The 22,081-nt window shown below is 43.6% G+C and overlaps 2 protein-coding genes across 2 annotated transcripts in view; both read left to right on the top strand.

Annotated features, from left to right (window-relative positions):
• On the top strand, positions 1–9,687 carry LOC310802762 (guanine nucleotide-binding protein G(i) subunit alpha-1). The gene is made up of 9 exons (XM_083667306.1): positions 1–429; positions 4,486–4,528; positions 4,638–4,779; positions 5,265–5,422; positions 6,557–6,685; positions 7,218–7,347; positions 7,720–7,873; positions 8,118–8,309; positions 8,565–9,687. Exons 1-8 carry the CDS (start codon positions 312–314, stop codon positions 8,306–8,308), a joined length of 1,065 nt encoding a protein of 354 aa, XP_083523432.1. The 5' UTR covers positions 1–311; the 3' UTR covers position 8,309; positions 8,565–9,687.
• Positions 9,688–14,164: 4,477 nt separating this feature from the next.
• Positions 14,165–22,081, top strand: part of magi2b (membrane associated guanylate kinase, WW and PDZ domain containing 2b) — a gene marked incomplete at both ends in the record, with an annotated part of 53,781 nt that continues 45,864 nt past the window's right edge. The window contains one exon of the mRNA XM_083667283.1: positions 14,165–14,462. Coding sequence (XP_083523409.1) covers positions 14,165–14,462 — 298 coding nt within the window. The remainder of the gene's footprint in view (positions 14,463–22,081) is intronic.

Here is a 22,081-nt window from a genome sequence, read left to right as displayed (position 1 = left end):
AGAAACGCCAAATGGAAACGCTGTTCAACCGTTGCTCTTTTTGAATCCGAATGACACAGGGGAAATTGTTCCTTTTGAGCACCCCATAATCGGCATATAACAGAAATAGCTAGTAACCAAGACTCAAAGCTTGTTTAAAGTTAAATAATTTAGAAGTATTGCTGTGGAACAATTTGTTTAGCGAGCTTCAGCTTGAGTGCGATACAAGGGCGTGTTTGAATCTCTCCGGGGGAGGCTCCCTCCTTTAGCTTGTGCATGGTTTTGCATTGTGTACATTCTATCTAACTTTTACACCTTTTCGGGGATTGAAGATGGGGTGTACTCTGAGCACGGATGACAAGGCGGCGCAGGAGCGCAGTAAAATGATCGACAGGAATTTACGGGATGATGGGGAGAAAGCCGCACGGGAGGTCAAGCTGCTTCTTCTCGGTGAGAGATCGGTGTCGAACGAACGGTTGAATGAAAAGTTAGCTACCGCGGCAAGCTAATGTATTAGCCAGATGGCAAGCTAGCTACCACCTGTACATTTGGTTGTCTCCCTAATTAGCTAGCTAATCACTTACACAATAAGGCGTTACGTAATCAATTTGATGTTGATTAGTATCTGAAGACAGTGGCCGGCCACTTCACTGGCGTCTAATAAAATAGAAATGAACGAAGCCCAGTTGCCTGGCCGCAGTAGCTAATTTAGCAGCTAACTAGCTAACCGTCTGACTAATCCCTGGAGTGAATATGTTCCATGGAACGTTGTAGCTAGTTTGATATGTTTACAAATGTCAGCTCACGTGTATCTATGTATTTGTTAATGTACATTTCACATTCGTTGATGAGCTGAAAACAAATTATTTATAATATTTAATTATTTATAACTTTCTTTGTGTGTAAGGACATTCCATGGAACAGGAACGTTCCATATCATTCCAGCATTTAGACTGACCCCAGTTAACTTAATTAGCTAGCTTTAGCTACGGCCCATGCAGCTCTGCTAATTACTCAACCTTATTAGCCCCACTCCTAAAACTGCTAGCTACTCCATATCTAGCAGGTATCATGGCTAATGAGACTCAGTGTTAGGTACTTTGGTGGTAGATTCCTAGCTACAGGACGGGACTACCCACTAAAATTATTAAATGGGAACAAAGCAAGAAAGGGGTCTCAAGTTTGGCTGTGCGTTCTCTTGTCTACAACCCGATCCCTGTTTCTGTATCTTGCTGGAAAATGGTAATGGCTATTTAACAGCTCCACACTCACTTCGCCATTGTCTTGGCCGATATAGAGACTTGAATGAGAAGGCTTTGCCTCAATGAAGTGTTCACCTCTGAAATGGCAATGTTTCAAAACATTAGTCGAGATCTTAGCGGGTTCCTTTTCTTGTGTGAAGTGTCTGTCATTTATAACAAGTTAATTTATTTATCTGTAAACAAAATGTCTGCAGATAAAGTAGAGGATAGTTTCTTTCTACCTCTGTCAGTGTTTGAAAGCCAAACCCTCAGTCCAGAGTGCTGTGGTGTGTTTACATGCAAACATTCTGCCTCCTAACCCAGTTTCCCTGAAAATTTCCATTGGTAATCAAGAAGAGGTGTGAAGTCGTGCATGGTGATGGCACTTCCATAACTAGATTTTGATTAGGCAAAGGCTGTGTTTTGTTTTGCGTTCTGGATGATTTTCTTATTTTTCCTGATACAGATCGGTCTCTTGAAACTGCGTGAGGAGTGAGGCTTCCTTATTAAATCTGTCACTCACTTAGATACATACATTGAATTTCACATGCTTTTTTTCTGTATCCTTTTCATTCATTTGGATGGTCTTGAAGAACTATACCTTACTCTGTTGGGGTTACCTGTATCTCAGGTGGTGCTTGATTGGCGGTTGCTTAGCAACGCAGACAGCCTGGCTCACCTTACCACCAGTGTGGGCAACAGCGGGCTAAACAAACGCAACTGGGGCACGAAGAACCAAGCTCACCTGGCTCTCAGGCTTGGGGGCCATAGCCATTGGAGTCACACCCCTAAGAGCTGGCACAGACACAGTGCTCTCTAGGACTTGAGTGGAGAAGGCTGAGTAGTGTGGTGACACAGAAACGTCTGCTCCACCTGACTCGCTCGCTGTTGCTGAGCTATGCGGTTATTCACCCATGCATTTTGAATAAGAAAAGGAAAACATTTAGGCACTTTTGACAGACTTCTGTCAGTGCTTGAACAGCATTCCTTTCTTTCCTTTTTCTCATTTTATTACTCCTCTCCTACACATCCATTGCGCTCATGAATTGCCCTGCACAGATTGCACACATGATTTGTGTGGGTGTGCGGTCATGAAGGAAAACTAGACTCTCCCTGTGAACGTGCCTTTTTGGGTTGGACTGATACGTGACATCATGTGGTGAGAGACTGTGTGGCTGCTCCCAACTCACTTGCAGCAATATGAGGATGTGTATGCATCATTTGAGATGAGCCTTATTTGAATATTTATGGCTTTCCCCCCATCCCCACGCTTGTACCTGCATAGGGGGGGGGGTGGATTTGGCTATCTGGCGGGGAGCGTCTTAACGATGGAACACAGGAGAGAGGAATTTTACATTTGAATTCTACGATGAATCATGTCTTCAATAGAACACGTCTCCCACACCTGAACCTCTACTTCCTATTCTTTGGTCACAATGTATTAAATTGTGGAATCTCGTGTGTAGCAGTGACTCATAAACTCACTCATTTCCTCTACTTGGGATTGTGCTTGGGGTGTCAACATTAATGCAATATTAGTCAGATTAAATAATCTTCAAATGAGTGTTTTGAGTGGGAGGATTGACACTCACAGATTGCACCCTGTGTGTATGTTAGAGAGAGAGAGAAGGGTATGGTGTGTTTTAGTAGAGCAGTGTGTTGTGAATGAGTACTCGCTGTTCATGGTGCTCATAGGAGATGTCTCTGTTTCACAGATGCTCAGGGGGAATACCAGTCAGCACTTGTGTATTTTGCCCATCTGACCCTGTGTGACATGCTTTTACTGAGGGTTTGTGTGAGAACCTGATAGTCTCACTGTGTCCATCATCATATGTTGCCCCTCATATCAAGGTAGCGCATTTGTGTGTTTGTCTGTCTGTTTGTTTGACATTTGGGACGGTGAGTTTGAGAACAGTCCTCGCTCCAGGGAGGTAGAGGCCTCATCAAAGAGCTGGTAATTAAAATGCTGTGTGCTCAGGTGTAAACACGTCAATGCCGCAGAGGGAGCATTAGACACATAGCCTCAAGCTCAGCTTGTGCTTGGTTGTATTATATGGTATATTTTGGTTGTGTCTCTCTTAGTTACAAAAATAATAATAGTGTAAAATCTAAGTAGAGATTGTATTGTTGGTGCATTAACGTTATTGATTGGACCACACTCACCATAGATCATTGGGACACAGTGATGAACTGTGCACAGCCAGTTCGTCTGAGGTTGTTAAAGTGGGTTGCTTGCTAACTTTGGCACGCTGTAGCTGTATAATCTCATTGGTGGAAGGATCCAGTTGATTAATCCAATTAGACTAAGGCCTGGCTAACTCTGCAGTCAGAACAGATCAGACAGTGTTACCCACTGCATTACTGTAAGCGCTGCGTACATTCAGCCTTTAAACTGCAATTGAGTTCTCATGCCACAATTCGTTGCCTTCTGGATCTCTAGTTGGTGACACTGGTAGTAGCCCACTTCAGTTGGTGACACTGGTAGTAGCCCACTTCAGGGAGCAAGTCAACAATGTTTGTAGGCGTGGCAAGAAAAGAGGTTCTGAACGGCAACTTGATCCCTTCAAAGATGCTGACGAGTTTCAGAACAAGATTCCTTCGTTAAAGCATAGTGTCCAGGGTTTTCCCCAGGATTTTTGAACAGCGTGGCGCTGGATATTGGTATCAAAACCCGACTCACTCACTCATGTCAAAATGCATAAAAAAATTACACCTTTTTATTGCTGAATTCACAGAGGAACGCTTTAACTTTTGTTTTTAACAACGATGTCATTGGCGATCAAGGATAGTTTCCTTGTAATGTTTACATGGTGGCGCTGAAAAGTTCACATCCTGGCACAGCGCCACTCTTACATTCTTTGGGGAGAAGCCTGGTGTCATATTTGTAGACATGTTTAGCCACATTTTACTAGCTTGTTGTTGGATGGCAACATTTTGTTAAGGGTTGCATGTAGATTTGTGTGTTGCTGACCTCTTTGGTGAAAATGTACTATATAATATGCTATGTTTTCTAATAGCAGCAAATGTGTGCATATTCACAGAATGTGCAAATTGTACAGGCAGGTGCTCAGCCAAGACACCAATTTTAGAAAGTGCCCCTAGTCTCAACCAAAACAGAGCTTTCCAATAAACGTTCTTTATCATGCCATCTCCTTGATTGCCTTTTCATGGCCATTTGGCACCATTTAAAAGCTCAAATCTACATGCTGGACCTTTATTGTATCATTAACTAACTGTGTCCTCATTTCTCTTCTCTCCCCCTCAGGTGCTGGGGAGTCGGGGAAGAGTACAATTGTGAAACAGATGAAGTATGTTACTCCTGCTCCCTTTTATTTTTTTGCACAATTGATCATCTTTAGCACAAATGAAATTGCTCATGATCTCTCCTCTTTTTCCTCCCCCTGCCCTCCCTGTCAGGATCATCCATGAGGCGGGGTATTCAGAGGAGGAGTGTAAGCAGTACAAGGCTGTGGTCTACAGCAACACCATCCAGTCCATCATCGCGATCATCAGAGCCATGGGACGCCTTAAGATCGACTTCACTGACGCAGCCCGTGCGGTGAGTGGCGTAGGAGGAAGTTTACCCCCCTAGGCACTGATCTAGGCTGCGTTTTTAGTTTCCAAACCAAACAGTTAAGATCCGGGTTTGGGAAGGGAAAGCTGTTCTCAGATCTGTTCCTAAGGGCAACTTCTGTGGGAAGTCATTGTGGTTAAAAGGACAGGGGTCAAAAATGGACTGTAGGGGACACTGGGACTTGGATTGGGGTTATACAAGAGGTTAGGAAAAGTCCCGGCCCAACCCTTCACTTCTGGACCTACAGTAGACAGCTATTTCATACCACCTCCTCCATCTGAGACAGATGGACAGATAATGACACCCTGTTGGAAACTCCACCTAGCCCTCCAGAGGGTCTGTAACACGTCATATTGAAAACAATGATCTTTGACTGCTTGACCAGGCGATGCAGAGTATGCCTGTGTGTCTTCCCCGTGGGAGTGAGCCCTAGTTTGACGGTGAATGTAATGGCTGTATGTGTCTCTCAGGATGATGCTCGGCAGCTGTTTGTGCTGGCGGGCTCTGCGGAGGAGGGCTTCATGACGGGAGAGCTGGCCGGGGTCATCCAGCGTCTGTGGAAGGACGGAGGGGTGCAGGCCTGTTTCGGCCGCTCCCGAGAGTACCAGCTCAATGACTCTGCAGCATAGTGAGTAACACACAAACACACACCATATATATATATATATATATACACACATATCGGGAGCGACTCCACAGCATATTGAGTAACAAACACATCTGCTTCTGCTACTAACAAGACGATGGGCAAAATGGGACCATAAGCGTTTTCAATGTGCCAGGGCCTGTTGCCTGGATATGCGATTTGCGCTCTTGAACCTCCTGAACTTGAGGATCTTAGTTAAATGTAACAATTCAATACTTTGCCTTGAAGCAAACAGAAAACAATTGTTGACAGGATCACCTTACCTCAGGACTCTAGACTCCCTGCAGGGACAGAAAGTCTCAGTCCCTCACTGTCCCTGCTGTTGCATCGTGTAGGGCACTCAAGCCTTCTTTGTAGAGATTTTCATTCATAAAACCCTCACCTGAATTACTTGATGACCGGTGAAAATGTCCTGGAGTAACAAAAGTGCTGTACACCAACTGTACATCCAAATAACGTTAGGCCTAATTGCTTACGAATAACAATTATGACAACTCAGATTTCTTAAAAGTATATATCAAGTATTGGTGGTGAAGCATTAGGTCCTGCAAAGAGTTGTTTTTATTTGTGTGATCATAAACTCTTCTCACTGTGTTGCATGAGGAGAAATGTTCCACAGTGAGGTGTAATTCTGTGAGACACGCACCGAGTGATGCATCCAAAGAGCAAGGTCCAGGATTATTACAGGGTTCAAGAATAAGGTGTCATTCAATTGTTTACTGCTGAACATTATAAAGAAGTATAATACTGCCATACATCTACAGGAAGGAGATGTATCATGTTATGTCACACGATTTTTTGCCAAATCTGTGAAGACAACCAAGCATAAGAAAGGACTAAACAACGGTTTCCAAATCAATGCATTAATTTACTTCGATGTTGCTATGTTCCCACTTTATACCTTGAGGTAATTTCACGAAGTAAATGGTCTGATCATCACCACTTACATGTTAACAGGACTCCAAAGTTGTCTACAAGAAATCCTCACTGGCACCCTTATTTATGAAATGACCCACATACTCTTGAATCCTTCGCATAAAACTGCTACGTAATACAGACGCTCACAGTGGTGCCCTCTGTCTCTCTCCCTCCCTCCCTCCCTCCGTCTCTCCTCAGCTATCTGAATGACCTAGACAGGATAGCCCACGGCGCATACGTGCCCACCCAGCAGGACGTGCTGAGGACCAGGGTCAAAACCACTGGCATAGTAGAGACGCACTTCACCTTCAAGGACCTGCATTTCAAGTGAGCGTGGATACTTGCAGTGTTCAGAATGGGATATAACTTGAATGATTCATGTTTTTAATGTTGATACGCCTCTATGCCGATTGGAGAGAGAGAAAAAAGTGAATTTAAGAGCTAGAAAGGACTGTTGAAATTTGCCATTTGCGCTAATAACTATTCTACAACCACCCACTGTGTCTGAGTCACTCTCATAATGACCCCCCCGAGGGGCTACTACAGTTCAGTCAGTGCCCTTTCATCTGCAGCGTTGGAGTAGAACAGTGTAATGTAGAAATCTGTCTTTAGGTGAGTTTTATAGTGTGTGTGTTTTTTTTAAATATCAGAATATATGCCATTTAGCTGATGCTTTTATCCAAAAATGAAAAGTACAGTGAATGCATCCATTTTGTTTCTCTATATGGTCCTAGTGGGAACCAACCCCCCAACCGTTGCGCTGCTACTGCCATGCTCTACCATTTGAGCCCCTGAGGACCATCCACATTTTTTTTTTTTGGTGTGCGTGTTCTGAATGTGTGTGTTATTTCTTCGACAGGATGTTTGATGTCGGTGGACAGAGGTCTGAGAGGAAGAAGTGGATCCACTGCTTCGAGGGCGTCACGGCCATCATCTTCTGTGTGGCTCTAAGTGACTATGACCTGGTGCTGGCTGAGGACGAGGAGATGGTGAGAACCTCCCAACAGCTTCAGGCTCCCGTGGCCCCTTTCTTCTTCTTCTTCTTCTTCTCCTTTATCTCTCCCATCCCTGGTTCATCCTGAACCTTGTTCATTCTTCTCTCTCGTTAAGCTCACCCATCCTCATCTCCTTATCACTCACTCACCCTTCCTATTATTGCCCGTTTTCCCGTGATTGGCACCTATTGGATCAAGAACAGTATGATTTCGGCGAGCTGCCTCATATCAATGCAACTGTCATTTGTTTTGCGAGTCGTCTGTGTGTATGTGTTTTACTCTTTTGAAGAAGCCACTTTCCTGACGGATAACCACAACCAATTTAGCTTCCCTTGTTGACATTATAACGGTCCGTCTCTCCCTCAGAACCGAATGCATGAGAGCATGAAGCTGTTTGACTCCATCTGCAACAATAAGTGGTTCACAGACACCTCCATCATCCTCTTCCTCAACAAGAAGGACCTGTTTGAGGAGAAGATCAAGAAGAGCCCTCTCACCATCTGCTACCCAGAGTATGCGGGTAAGACAGAGGCCTACCCATACACATGCATATGCAGATTAGCAATGACGCACATGCATATATGCGTGTTGGTGAAGGTCATAGTGCCGAAAGTCACCAAAGATACCCTTAGAATAGCAGATGGCTCTCTGTAGCCTAAACCCTAACCGTCTCCCTCGCTCTTTCTCTCCATTTATAACACTTCTCTCCCTCTCTCTCTCCCTCTCTCTCGCCCCTCCTCCCCCCCCCCCCCCCCCAATCCCAGGCTCTAACACGTATGAGGAGGCAGCGGCGTATATCCAGTGTCAGTTTGAGGACCTGAATAAGCGGAAGGACACTAAGGAGATCTACACCCACTTCACCTGCGCCACCGACACCAAGAACGTGCAGTTTGTCTTCGACGCCGTCACCGATGTCATCATCAAGAACAACCTGAAGGACTGCGGCCTCTTCTAGGGTAAAGACTCATTTGTTGTGAAAAGACTTCTAGGATAAAGATAGACTGAACTAGGTATATGTAGATCAGTGGTTCACTCAGGAGGACTGATTGAATTATGAGGCACTGAATTAATTAGGGTCCTCTCTAATTAATGAGGAATCTTGACCTTAAAAAGTTAAGGAAAGTAGGTGTGACACCTATATCTTTTACACTTGACTTTTGGCACAGGCATGTCTACAGCTTTCTTACGGGCTTTCCTTTTGTTTTGTGCAGGCAGTGCCTTGGCCAGCTCACCGTGGCTTTTCTTGGGATGTCTGTGACTGGAGGAGAACGGTTCATGGACACTTTGTAGAGAATGTCACTTTTAACCTCTTATTAACTTATGTTGATCTCTAAAGGTTTTAAAGATTCCGTGTAGAAAAAACGTTTGTGTAAAATATTTGTACAACTGTCACTATGGCTGGAGTTTTTCACTGTTTTTAAAGATGTTTTTGTTTTACTGGTCAGTTTTTATTTTAGATTTTTATAAGAAAGGGGGGGGCCTTTTGCATTTATTTTTTCTTCTGAAAGAAATGGACATCTCTTTTTCTGTTTGTAGGTACTTGTGCCTTTGCATGCCTTAGTTGCAGTGTTTTGTTTTTGTTGGCTAAATTGTAATAGATGTATGTAGGTGTTATCATTGAACCCCCCCCAGCCCATTTGATCTTGTTTCTATGTCTTATGGCACCCCTGAATTTGTGTCCATGGAAATGTTCCAATAGACCAAGTAAGACCAACTCGCTCTTTATAGACCAACTCACTCTGACAAACTGTAAGAGCTGTGTGTATGCCTTTTGCATGTATGATATGATGCCTTTACTGCATGACTGTGAGTCAATGCCCTGATGTGCGTGTGCACAAAAGCATTTGTGTGTGTGTGTGTGTGAGAGAGAGAGAGAGAAAGATTTGGCATGTGTGATTGTGTGCTTGAGTGTATCACAATATAAATCAAAGGGACTCTTTTTCTTTCTACTTGTCATCCTCTTTCAGTCTGTTTTTCTCCAAAAAGTGACCAAAAAGGCAACTGTTTCTATTGAATGCGAGCACACAGTTGGTGTGTGTTGTGGAGGACTGTAACATTCCTAATCCTAATTTGAAGAGAAACGTTGCAAAGAGGATGACAACAACAGCCTTGTAGCAGACAACAGGACCATAGATATAAAGTCAGTGCTGAAATAGAAAGGGAGGTGGATTGATGAAAGTGCACTGTTAATGACTATAAGATTTGTAATGGTTTCAGGTTACATATCCCCCTAACCCCCACCCGTCTGTTTCCATTGGATGGGGATGTTGGTGGACTAATTTCCATTATTTTGCTAATAAAAGAGTTGCTATGGTGTAACCATGGCATTCATCACAACAATGGCCTCTGTGTTTCTTGTTTTTGCTCTGCCATAATGCAGCATGTTTGTGTTTATATATTTGTTGCTAATGATGCCTCCTTCACGTCCTGTCAGTCTGAATATACTGCTTTGTGCATTTATGTGCTTTTAACTCGTTCAGAATGCCAACGTGGAGGCTCTCCTAGTGTTAACTGATGTTACCATAAGATGTTTTACATTGAAGAGATCTCCTTCTGAGGGACATTGAGGAGCAGAGACAGTGAACCAGGTAAATGACCTGCAGTCTTACGTCGGAAGCTTTTTTATTTGTTGTTGTTGAAGGTGTTTCCTTTGTAGGTGATGACAGAGTTCATCATATGTCAGAGAAATCAGGCTACATAGATGTGTATCCTAGTTCCGACATGTCATGAACATTACATCCATACTGTATACATATTCCTGACAGACAACCCCTGGACACAAATGCTTGAACCTCCAAACACATTGTTGTTTCTATTACTCATGTAGAGCTACCATAGTCACCTATTCAAGTGTTGTTCTCCTGACAGTGCTAGGTAAACCACACTCAGGTAAACCACACTCAAAGCCCCCTTTCATCATGGGCTCTCTTGATGTCAACATCACTCTTCAGGTGACCATGTGAACATTAGTGGGTTGTGTATTTGCACTTGAAAAGGCCTGTGTGGCATGTATCACATTATTACCTCACAATAAAGCAATTAGTTAGTTACATTTATGGATAGCAAACATGGATGTGCATCTCAAACTCTAGTTTATGGTGATGTTTTAGTTATGCTGAGTTAGTTTTTTATGTTTTATATTAGGGCAGATGTCGGCCCTGTGTAGATGAATAGTTAGCCCACATCACCCTCTAGAGGCAACCAAGAAACACTGCACCTAGAGACCATGACACTGGAGATCTGTGGATCGTAGGTGATTTGTAATAACTGATCATAGCATGATTACACAAGTCATTTCCACTTCCCCTTATCACTGACCGCTGTGGTATGTACAGGTTTGAAAAGTCTGGACTATTGTGACATGAGAAATGTGGTGATGAGATGGATCCAACTGGCCTTCCAATAGACTTATCAAAAGCCTACATGGCTTTTAACAGGGACATTGTTCAGTCTCTGTTAAGATATCACTGCTCAGACCCACTGATGGTATGTTAATCTTAAAGGACACTATTCTAGGAGACATTGTGATATAAGACCTAACTCTGGAGTGATTTAGCTAATCCCCAGCCCTCCCCGGGAGATCAAACACACTGGATATAGAGCCTCCATAAAGCCAAGGTAATGACAGAGAGAGAGAGAGAGAGAGAGAGAGAGAGGGAAGGAGGGAAGGAGGGAAGGAGGGAGGGAGGGAGGGAGGGGGAGAGACAGAAAGAGAGAGCATGATCAAACACTCCTGTGGCTGTAGTGGACCACTAAGGCAGAGCATAAAGATTCCAATCAGACCAACATATCTTGTCAAATGGAGCTCTTTGAAGCCTCTGTGTAATGACTTTAACCAGCATGGTTTTGATATGGTGCTTGATACATGTTCTCTATTCTAAAGGGTAGACGTATACTGGCCGATTAGACTGACTAGTGTGTGTGTGTGTGTGTGTGAGAGAGAGAGAGAGAGAGAGAGAGAGAGAGAGAGAGAGACAAATCTGTACACAAGAGACAATCTGTACACAAATTGTCTTGTTCATGTCTGTTTTCCCAAAAGACAATCCTCAGCATGCAACCCATCCATACCAATGCATTGTCAAATGCATTTTCAACCTGAATAATCCAAGAATGCCACACATACAGCGCGCGCCCATTGGATATATATGTTTTAAAGGCACAGTCCAGTCAAGAGAATAGAGAGAAACCCTAACATGTTGTGTTTACTACTGCAGATAGAAAGGAGGAGTTCATACTGCGCATGCGTGTGTGTATGTTTTTTTCTTTGTCTCAAACACTCGGGTGTCCCCAGTGAACCAGTAACCACTGAATTGCTGCCCCCTCTGATCTCTTCTCTTTATTCTAAAAACAAAGGGTTGGGAAAGACAGACAGACTGCCGCACTGTTAGGAGTCAATCCCCTCTCTGAGAGCTGAGGGAGAATGAGGTTGCATCTGAATAGTCTAGAGCGGCCTCATCTCCTTGTCTCTTGTCCTTTTTTCACTGATCTGAAAACAGATCACAGTTGAAAGCACAGGTGTGGTTATAGTGGGAGTTTGCTTTCGCCTTTCCAGCTATTTCACATCAGTATACTGTAGATGAAGTGAAGGAGATGAGGGGAGGAAGACACTTTACACCGTTAAGATGCATCCTGAGTGAGCAAATAATAAGGTGAAGGTGACCCCGTCTCGCTCGCCTCTCCCTTCTCTCCCCATGCAGAGAAAACAACTCTGTTTGCATTTCCCCTAACAGCAAATACATAAAGACCAGAGTCAATGAGGGAAGCACTGAGCTGAATCTATATGAGCTCCATTCCAAATTCCCCCTCAGAGGATACAGCCTGGCTCATGCTATTGTATTGTTGCCTATTGTTGACATTCCATCAGAATGAACATTTTGTAGAAAAGTAATATCCTCACTTTCTCACAGATTTTCGTTTGTGAGCTAAAAAGTCTCTCTTTCGCTCTCTCACACTCACGCTCACGCACACACACAGTGACTTAATAAGGTATCTGAAATAATCTTATTGTGTCAATAAAAACGTTATGCAATTCACATGGCCAACAGGTTAGGTGGAGTTTTTATTCCCTTTCCCCCCATCCAGTCTCTTCACATCTATGGGAAGAGTTGTTTTAGGATCAGCCATCGGTTGAGTTTACATCAGAAATGTAGACCTACAATGTAGTCCTGTGAGTCACCTGCTGGGGCAAATTAGGAGCAAAGCAAGGTCTTAATTTTCTCATTGGTTGTAATGTCCTAATCCATTTAGATTTCTGGATTAAATTGATAGTCTCTTCAATGTGGCAGTTTTCCTTTAATCAACATATAGTCTGGATTATCCGATTAGGTTTAATATGAGAATCCTCTGTTGATACCAGACCCCATGACCCAATGGTGGAGAGAACTGTATGTGTGGCATTCTTGGATTATTCAGGTTGAAAATGCATTTGAAAATGCATTGGTATGGATGGGTTGCATGCTGAGGATTGTCTTTTGGGAAAACAGACATGAACAAGACAATTTGTGTACAGATTGCCTCACAGATTGTCTCTTGTGTACAGATTTGTCTCTCTCTCTCTCTCTCTCTCTCTCACACACACACACACACACACACACACACAAACATGCACACACACACACACACACACACACACACACACACACACACACACACACACACACACACTTTGGTCATAGTAGTTGCAGCTGCTGTAGTCTATGCATATTGTCACCCTCAGTAGATGTGGTGCAGCTCTGGACTCACAGTGTTAAATATTAAATGAAACTTCACTTCAGCTGCTTGGTAAATCTGTGCTGCTATGAAAAAGTAATGACAACAAAAGGATTTGTCATCCTCTATTGGATTTAGACATGTCATTATAGAAATTATGTAATGACTAGGTCACACTCCAGGTGGATTTGAAATCCTGAATTATTGGGCCATTACTGAGATCATTTTTTCTAATGATTATAATTTACCAAGTGAAACCTAAACTATATTATTCGCAATCAACAGTGGCCATTAACAAACACGTATATATACAATTTATTTGTTGATATTGTAAATATAAATTTGGATCATCACTATAACTTGTCATTTTCTCCCCCAGGTCTTTTGATGTATTCTTGCCGCAGGCCACATTGAAAGACACAGTACAGCAGTCTGATGAGATGAAGAGGCACACTTTCAGTGGCCTAAACTGAGAGGATATTGGACTAAGGAAATAAATTGCCCTTCAGTGTTGACCAAGATGCTCATCCCGCCGAGTTGAGACACACAGACATCACCCGATGCATCTGTCTGAGACAGCTTCCCTGCTTCCCTTGAATCTAAACCTGTGGGGTGCACATGTCTTAAAAGGTGGAAAAGGCTTGATGCTGTGGAAAAATAAGATGTTATGAAATGAATGTATATGATGCTTGTCTCTTTAAATGCATACTGATTAATTTCAGCCTGGTGTATGCGCCCCAGGCAATTTGGCGGAGTGGGCAAAAAACGTTAATTTGCGCCTCCTTTAATTTTTCTCCTCCTTTCCATCCTTCCCCTCCGAATCCGAACCATTCATCTTTCCCCTCCTCCAGTCTTCACATCCGGGTCACTCGCTAGTATCTGCTGTCTTGCTTATATGTGACAGTCTGGTTCTCTCTGCCGTGTTGTACTGCAGCCCCCTATCCGACTGCGCTGCGTGCCAGACGGATACTACGCCTAGCGTGCCACGGTGATGGAGCTGCCGTCGCTCTGAGCTGTGCTGGAAGCCGAGACCTGTGCCACACAGGCGGGGATGAGAAGATAGGCTGTCTGATGGGCGCCCTTTGGTGATACTCGTCCAAAGATGTCCAAGAGCCTGAAGAAGAAAAACCACTGGACTAACAAAGTCCACGAAGCGGTCATCAGCAGGAGTAAAGAAGGGGAGCTGGGGTTCGAGCTGAAGGGGGGCGCGGAGAATGGGCAGTTCCCCTACTTCGGGGAGGTGAAACAGGGTAAAGCGGCCATCCAGAGCGGCAAGCTCGCCCAGGATGAACTGCTCCTGGAGGTTAACGACACACCGGTGGCCGGGCTCACCGCCCGGGACGTGCTGGCCGTTATCAAACACTGCAAAGACCCTGTCCGCTTCAAGTGTGTCAAACAAGGTGAGGTGACAAGGGCCAAATTGGAGAGCGTAAACATGAGTGCGTCGCCGCACGGGTACGGGCACGGGCACGTCGGGAGCTGGAGAGCTGTCTGTCTGGTTGTTTGTGTATTGTCTGTTCTGCTCACGGGTAGTCTTTATTGTAAGGTGTCACTATACACAGGGAGAGAAGTGTCAACATGAACTACATATTTGGAGCATGGGTGAACGGGATGTATTGCGTTTTGATTAATGATGTTGTGAAATACGGTGCCGCATACTGGGATCTAACCTAATTGAACCAGTTACAATGGCCATGCAATGTAATGTAGCCTAATGTGCGACCCATCGATACGATGTTGCTGGTTGCCGTTGCCTAAGGGGGTGTGTCCGTTCCGGCGAGATGCCATGCCCTGCGGTTATTCCGTTATTAAGGCTATTCGCGACGGGGGTCTGCGGGTTATGTTCATTAGTCCATCTAGCAAATATGTTGTTGTTGTCATCACTCGGTAACGCTTATTCTCCAGTCCGTTCAAAGCTTGCCGCAAGGCTACTTAGGCTATACGGAGAAATGACATGGGTAGCCTAAAATGTAATTACATCGTATGATTACCCTTTGGATTATGTGACATTAATTGAAACAGACACCAATATGAAAGCTATCATTTGATAGGCCTATGCCAACAAGGTAGTCTACTAAACAGTTGAGTTGAATTCGTTGAAGTCGGCCTAGGGCCCGAAAGCTGAGTCGGCTAGGTCTACCCATTCCCCCATACATAATATCTTAGAATATAGGACTGTGAAATTGGTTAAAGCTTTTTCGTCCTGTCTTCAGTATTAAGAGTTGATATAAGGTTATATAACATGGCAGTAGGCTGTATTCTGCCTGACATGTACAGTATTGCATTCATCAATTCTACCCTTAGGCCTACTGATGAGCATAAAAGGGCAAATCTTAGCTTACACCCCAAGGCCTATAGGCCTACCAGCCTATTAGTAGCCTTCAGTTTGTTTAGCCTCCCTCTGAACTCACTATACTGTACATAGAGGAATGTGGTTACAAAGTGTTGTCTTGCTCTTGGTCCTGTGGTTGTGTGTTAGGGTAAGGGTTAGAGTAGGGCCTAATAGACACCAGAATTGACTGAATGACCTGCTTCTGTCACCCACTATAAAGACATGACAGGGTCACCCTGGATTAAAGAGCTGGAGCTTATATAGTCACACCCTCTCAGTGTTAGGACATCTAAGTCACACACGCCGGACTGACTACCAGCAGTTTTGCTATGCAGATGACTCTCCTCATACCTAGTGTATCCATATAAAGTGGCGTTTCAGTGAGTTGTGTGAATCAGATTGATTATCAATGCCGGGCTGCTGACAGGCAGGGGCCAAAGTGAATGTATTAGCCGGATGAGGGTTAAATGCTGATGTGGGGCATTAGACATTTATATTCTCCCTCTATATCTCTCTCCCTACCCCTCTCTTATCCATTTAAACATGAGGCTGTGGATCGGCCTACCTACGGCTATGATGGGCTTCTAATGACAGGGTGCTTGCTTGGAAAGAGCAGGTCATTGGGCCTCCTCTCTTTCCTCCTCTCCCTTTCTCTCCATCTTGAACTTACTCAGCATATCCAGGCATCTTTTACTTCCTCTTACCTTCCTTTTTCCCATCTATCACCTAATCACCTCCCGCTCTCTTTATCTCTCTCTGTTTCTCTCTCATCCTTACACCCCCACCCCCCCCCCCCCCTCTCTCGATCTCTCATGCCATTATTGAGTGCATTGTTATGGATGTGTGCTCACAGACAGCAGACACACACTTCCAGCCCACTGAGGAATCATCTAGAATGGCTCCATTCTGGCTCCAGCTATGAGGCTGCATACACAGGCAGGAGCAGAGCACAGTGCTCTGTCTCACACACGTGCACACACACACACACACACACACACACACACACACACACACACACACACACACACACACACACACAGAAAGAGAGAGAGTCTCTAATGGGCTGTGTTCAGTCAGGTAGAAGCCTTTGTCTGCCCCTGAGGAAGTGTACCTCTGATGTTCAGGGACGTTAGTACAGTGTGCTGCTGAGGGTAGCTGTAACGTTAGTGCAGGGTCAGGCCCTGTCCCCGCCCTGACCTCCGGCTAATGACAGAGGAGCCTCAGACACACCCTCTGTCTCATCTGCCCTCATCACTGACTCCAGCACAGCAGACAGAGAAAGTGGAGAGTAGGGAGACACACATAGATAGAGGGAAAGAGGCACTGACAAACGCACACACGCACGCACGCACGCACACACACACACAAACATAGAGAGAGAGAGGGTGGCAGCTAGAGGCAATCCAATGAATTTGGAGGCATTTGCGTGTACTCAAGCAGACAAGATGTTTCTGTACACTTCAGAATACATTCTGCTGCTGCTGTCAGCAGTAACATCATGAATTAAGACAAGTTAGGCAGTTTTTGTGGCAGCTATACATGCCCAAATCATAGCACCCCCTCCACCATGTTTCACAGATGAGGTGGTATGCTGTAAATCTTTCTGACTTTCTTAGATCTCTAGGTCTCTTTGGTCCTCATGTTGTCCTCATGTTGACAGACACCAATAGCAGACTCCAAAGGCAAATGCAGAGCCTAGAATCAATACTAGACATTGACAGCTCTCTTATGCCTGCACAAATGATGTGATGAAACACACCTGACTAACTAGAAACACCTGTCAAGCCAATTTTCCAATACTTTTGGTGCCCTGAAATAGGGGGGACTATGTATAAAAAAGGTTGTAATTTCTAAATGGTAAAACCAATCTGACTACAGAAAACATTGAATTAAAGCTGATCATCTCTACCTTAACCTCATAGTAATTATAGTAGATCTAAAAGAAGACAAAATGCTTCCTCTTTCCAATACTTATGGAGGACACTGTATGTTAATTTCATCCGTGACTTGCGAATGCAGTTTCCGCTACCTCAGAAACAGCATAAACTTCGGGAGTGGATTTTTACAAGTCAGTGCTTAGTAATACTAGTTCCATTCATTAGAGTCTGCCTTTGTGTGTTCATGGTTGTGTGGATCACTACAGCAGCCTTGTTGCAGTGATAGAGTGGGCACTCGAGGACTATTTTTCCATCCTTTTATCTTCCCTTTCTCAGGTGTGTGTGTGTGCATGTGTGTGTGTGTGTGTATGTGTGGGTATGACTCATGTCCTTGCTCTATATGAACAATTTGAGAAAGGTGTGTTATTATACACAACAAAACACTGAAAAACCATGCATACAGAATTCAATCGTTTTTTTATTTTGTGTGGGGGTGTGGGGCGTGGTGAGTCTCTGTTAGTTATTGGTGAATGTGGAGGTCTTCATTTCATTTTTCATGACAGATACATGTAAAAGGACCCATGAGGACTAAAATGTGAAATTCATCAGACCATATCAAGTTGGGTGTCAAATGAGAGCTATATGTTTGGGAAATTAAGTCAGAAATACATTTCCCAACCATCTTCCATAATAACAATAGGGATAAGCAAATGCTTCGACTTTTGGTCAAACATATGGAAATGCGTCTAAGAAAACATTGAACAGAAAAGGTCTTTAAAGGTGTTTAGAAAAACATCAAACCTCAATAATGTTCAGAGGGTTCTACGTGGAACCCAAAAGGACAGCCGAAAAACAGTGGGAAATCATACAGTAGTAGTTACAAACCACAAACCGTATTAACATCCTCACCAAGCACTGCATCAACATCCTTATCTAATGCTTCAATAAATGGAGACTTCATTGTTGTTGAGTACAGTGGGGAAAGAAAATCCAGCAAATCACACATATGTAGCGCAAGTAACTTATATTGAGAATGATGACATACATGTTTCACACTTTTACAAAAAGTTTTTTTAAATCACATTAAATTAAGAGTTTCAAACACAGATTTATGTGTTTTGTGAGCTTTTATAACTGTCCCTTTTTAATGTTATATATAAGTTGTTAAAATAATACCATATTACCTTAATTAGAGTGTCTGTTGTATATTTCAACCTTTTGTTTCTCTATTTTAGCTACATCATCATGTACAGAATGACATTCAAATCCCCAAATTATGCATTTCTGTAGGGGACCCATTTAGTCATTCTGTTACTGGATGTAAATCCACTTCACTTACTGTAGCTCAACAACCAAAAGAGATATTTTCAAACTTAAGGTATCATATGACAGCTAACACCCCACTCTTTCTGCAGATGTATTTTAATCTTAGTTTGGAGTAGATCTTTAACAGAGTTTTGGGGAAACATGGTCCCATAGGAGGGAGATGTTATGGTCAAACTCTGCACAGTTCTTAAAGTAAATGTTTTTTTCTTTTTTTTCAGTTGGAATTGTTAAAAGTAGTCCTTGTGCATAGAGATATATGGCTTATTAAACTTTGCAATCAAGGGTTCTTGTTTGGCATACATTTGAATGTGAGTCCCAGCATCATTCTGTTAGCATGGATTTGCCCTAGTTCCTCTCATTAAAATCATGTTTAGACAAAGCATTTACTATATATTTAAGACAAAGATGTGGATAGAGGATAAGGGAGGTCAGGGGAAGGAGGAAAGGGAGTATAGGGAGCAATGTACCGGGAGGGAGTGAAGTCTGCATGTTTTATGGCATATATACAGTATGTCTGCCTGAGTGAACAACAGGCACTCAGTACACCTATACCATCTCCTCATTCCAATCACACGGATCGTTTAACCCATCCCAAATCTACACTGTTCCAGTTCCAAATTTTAAAAAAAATGACTGCCACCATCTCATCTTTTCTCAAGCAGACTCTCTCTCCATCTTACCACCATCTTAGCACCACGCAGGAGTGAAGTAGAAACGGCTGCTCCTCTCTATATGAGACAGATTTATGCAGTGCTAGTAAGTTCATCACACCACGAGGTGCTAGAGCAGAGAGTGTGAACAAGGGTGTGTGTGTGTGTGTCTTTGTGTCTGTGTGTGTGTGTGTGTCTTTGTGTGTGTGTGTGTCTTTGTGTGTGTGTGTGTGTGTGTGTGTGTGTGTGTGTTCAACACACTAGGGGAACAATGGAACATTCCACCTCTTTAGACTCTTTGCTGTTATTCTCAGAATTCCAGAGTCTGCTGTTGTTGTTAGATGTCACAGTACAGTATGTTAGGATGTCACGGTATTGTCATGTCACAATGTGATGTTCGACTAAGTTTGTGATGTCACAGAGCGTTGTCATGTCACAGAGCGTGGTGATGTCACAATGTGTTACCATGTCATAGAGCATTATATGACTATCACTATCAAAACCCTTATCTTTAGTAGGTTGGTTAACGGGTGTCAAGCCCCAGTGGTCAGCAAGCACAGATCTTCTGCCTCACTGATAAACAGCACTCTATATAGGACAGGCCAAGGCGCCCTGTATTTACTAATGAAATTGTAAGAAGAGGGCTCTTGAGAAAGCTATAAATACATTTACCCAACACACAACTTTTCCTCTCTTTGCTGTACCTTTCCATCCATCAGGTTTTGTGAAAATATTCAAAGGCTCTACCATGTCGTAGGTGAAACCATAGGAGCAGAATGTTCAGGAGTGCACTCTCCATGTATGGTCATTCAAAGCTGTCTCATACATATTAATACGTTTAGCTTAAGGCAATACGTGAAATCATAGGTCATCTGTATTGAATGTATATATTTCATTATTTAGACCCTATACCTTTAAGCAATAAGTGAGGTTGTGGCATCTTGTGCTCCTGTAGCTTGTCAGAGTTCTCCTTTGTCACGCTCTGCTGAGATGGGGACAGTAAAGATGCACAGATGGGAGAAAGCAGAGAGAGCAAGAGAGAGAGAGAGAAAGTGACTCTTGTCTCCTTACTGTCAGAAGCTTGAGGAAACAGTGCATAACATCCTGTCTCTGTTGTTATTAATAACTCACTAAGAGAAGTGTTCTGTCAGATGAAGAAGCTGTTTTTATTTAGATGCCAGCTTGGCTCTGAGGATCAAACTGCACCACAGTAATATGGCCATGTGTCTGTCTGTCCCATTTAATCAAATTAGGTCAATATCCTCTACTATGGACACACTGTGTGTGTGTGTGTGTGTGTGTGTGTGTGTGTGTGTGTGTACACTCACTGACCACTTTATTAGGTACACCTTGCTAGTACTGGGTTGGACCCCCTTTTGTAGCCCATCTGCTTCAAGGTTTGACGTGTTGTGCGTTCAGAGATGGTCTTCTGCATACCTTGGTTGTAACGAGTGGTTATTTGAGTTACTGTTGCCTTTCTATCATCTCGAACCAGTCTGGCCATTCTCCTCTGACCTCTGGCATCAACAAGACATTTTCGCCCAGAAAACTGCCGCTCACTGGATATTTTCTCTTTTTGGGACCATTCTCTATAAACCCTAGAGACGGTTGTGCATGAAAATCCCAGTAGATCAGCAGTTTCTGAAATACTCAGACCAGCCCGTCTGGCACCAACAACCATGCCACGTTCAAAGTCACTTAAATCACCTTTCTTCCCCATTCTGATGCTCGGTTTGAACTTCAGCAGGTCGTCTTGACCATCTCTACATGCCTAAATGCATTGAGTTGCTGCCATGTGATTGGCTGATTAGATATTTGCGTTAACGAGCAGTTGAACAGGTGTACCTAATAAAGTGGCCGGTGAGTGTGTGTGTGTGTGTGTGAGTGTGATACAGAATGTGTTTATGTGTGTACATGTGTGTGATTTCTGGATAAAAGGTGACAAAGGTGAACATTCTATGCATATTAGGCAATGTACTATAGGGGCCTATGGTGTATGATGACAGAGGTAGCCACCATCCACCACGTCAAAGTTATATTAACTTGCATGAATAACGCTGCCAAAAAGGGGATAGATAAGACACTGATGAGGGTATGATGCAGAGTGATCAGAAAGCAATTTACTGGTCTAATTGTAGGAAGACAAATCTATCATCTTTGTCCTCCACAATGGGGAGTCATCAGTGTGATAATACGTGAGAGGAATGACTCAGGGTCCCAAAGCTGTTTTCCCAGCATAACAACTCCTGACCTTTGAGTGACAGATCACCATATTTCAGAGGATGTCCATGTTGCTATTAAAAGCCATCATCTGGCTCAGATAAACCACCATATTCTTATGATTATTCATGTGTGTGAGTGTGCGTGTCAGAGAGAGAGTCAGAATGTATGGTGTGTGTGTGTGTATGTGTCCATGTATGCATGCATGTCGTGTAGGAGAAAGAAAGAGACAGAGCGTGTATGCGTGGGTGTGTAAGCATGCTGAAGCAGGCTGTGGTGGTCTGAGCTGTCACATTGTTCCTGTACTCAGTGTCCCCCGGCCCCCCCAGTCAGGCTGCTGTGACAGTGGATGAGGTCAGCTGGGCTGCTGTGGATCACAATGACCTCACACCCTCCTGGTGGGAGGGAAGCAGTGGGGAAGGAAGAGTGCAAGAGGACAACTGTCTGATCAGACAGGCTTTTTGAAAGATTTATTTATTTATTTTTCTGACACCACCAGGTGTCTCTGTGTTTCATCAGATAGGCTGTGTCTCACCAGCACGCACACACACACACACACACACACACACAGAATAGTCAATTCCAGAGCAGCAAGTTTCCCCTGCAACCTCCAG

Source organism: Argentina silus (assembly GCF_951799395.1).
Source record: "Argentina silus genome assembly, chromosome: 3".
In the NCBI taxonomy this organism is placed as follows: Eukaryota; Metazoa; Chordata; class Actinopteri; order Argentiniformes; family Argentinidae; genus Argentina; species Argentina silus.
This window is presented reverse-complemented; position numbering and strand designations above follow the sequence as displayed.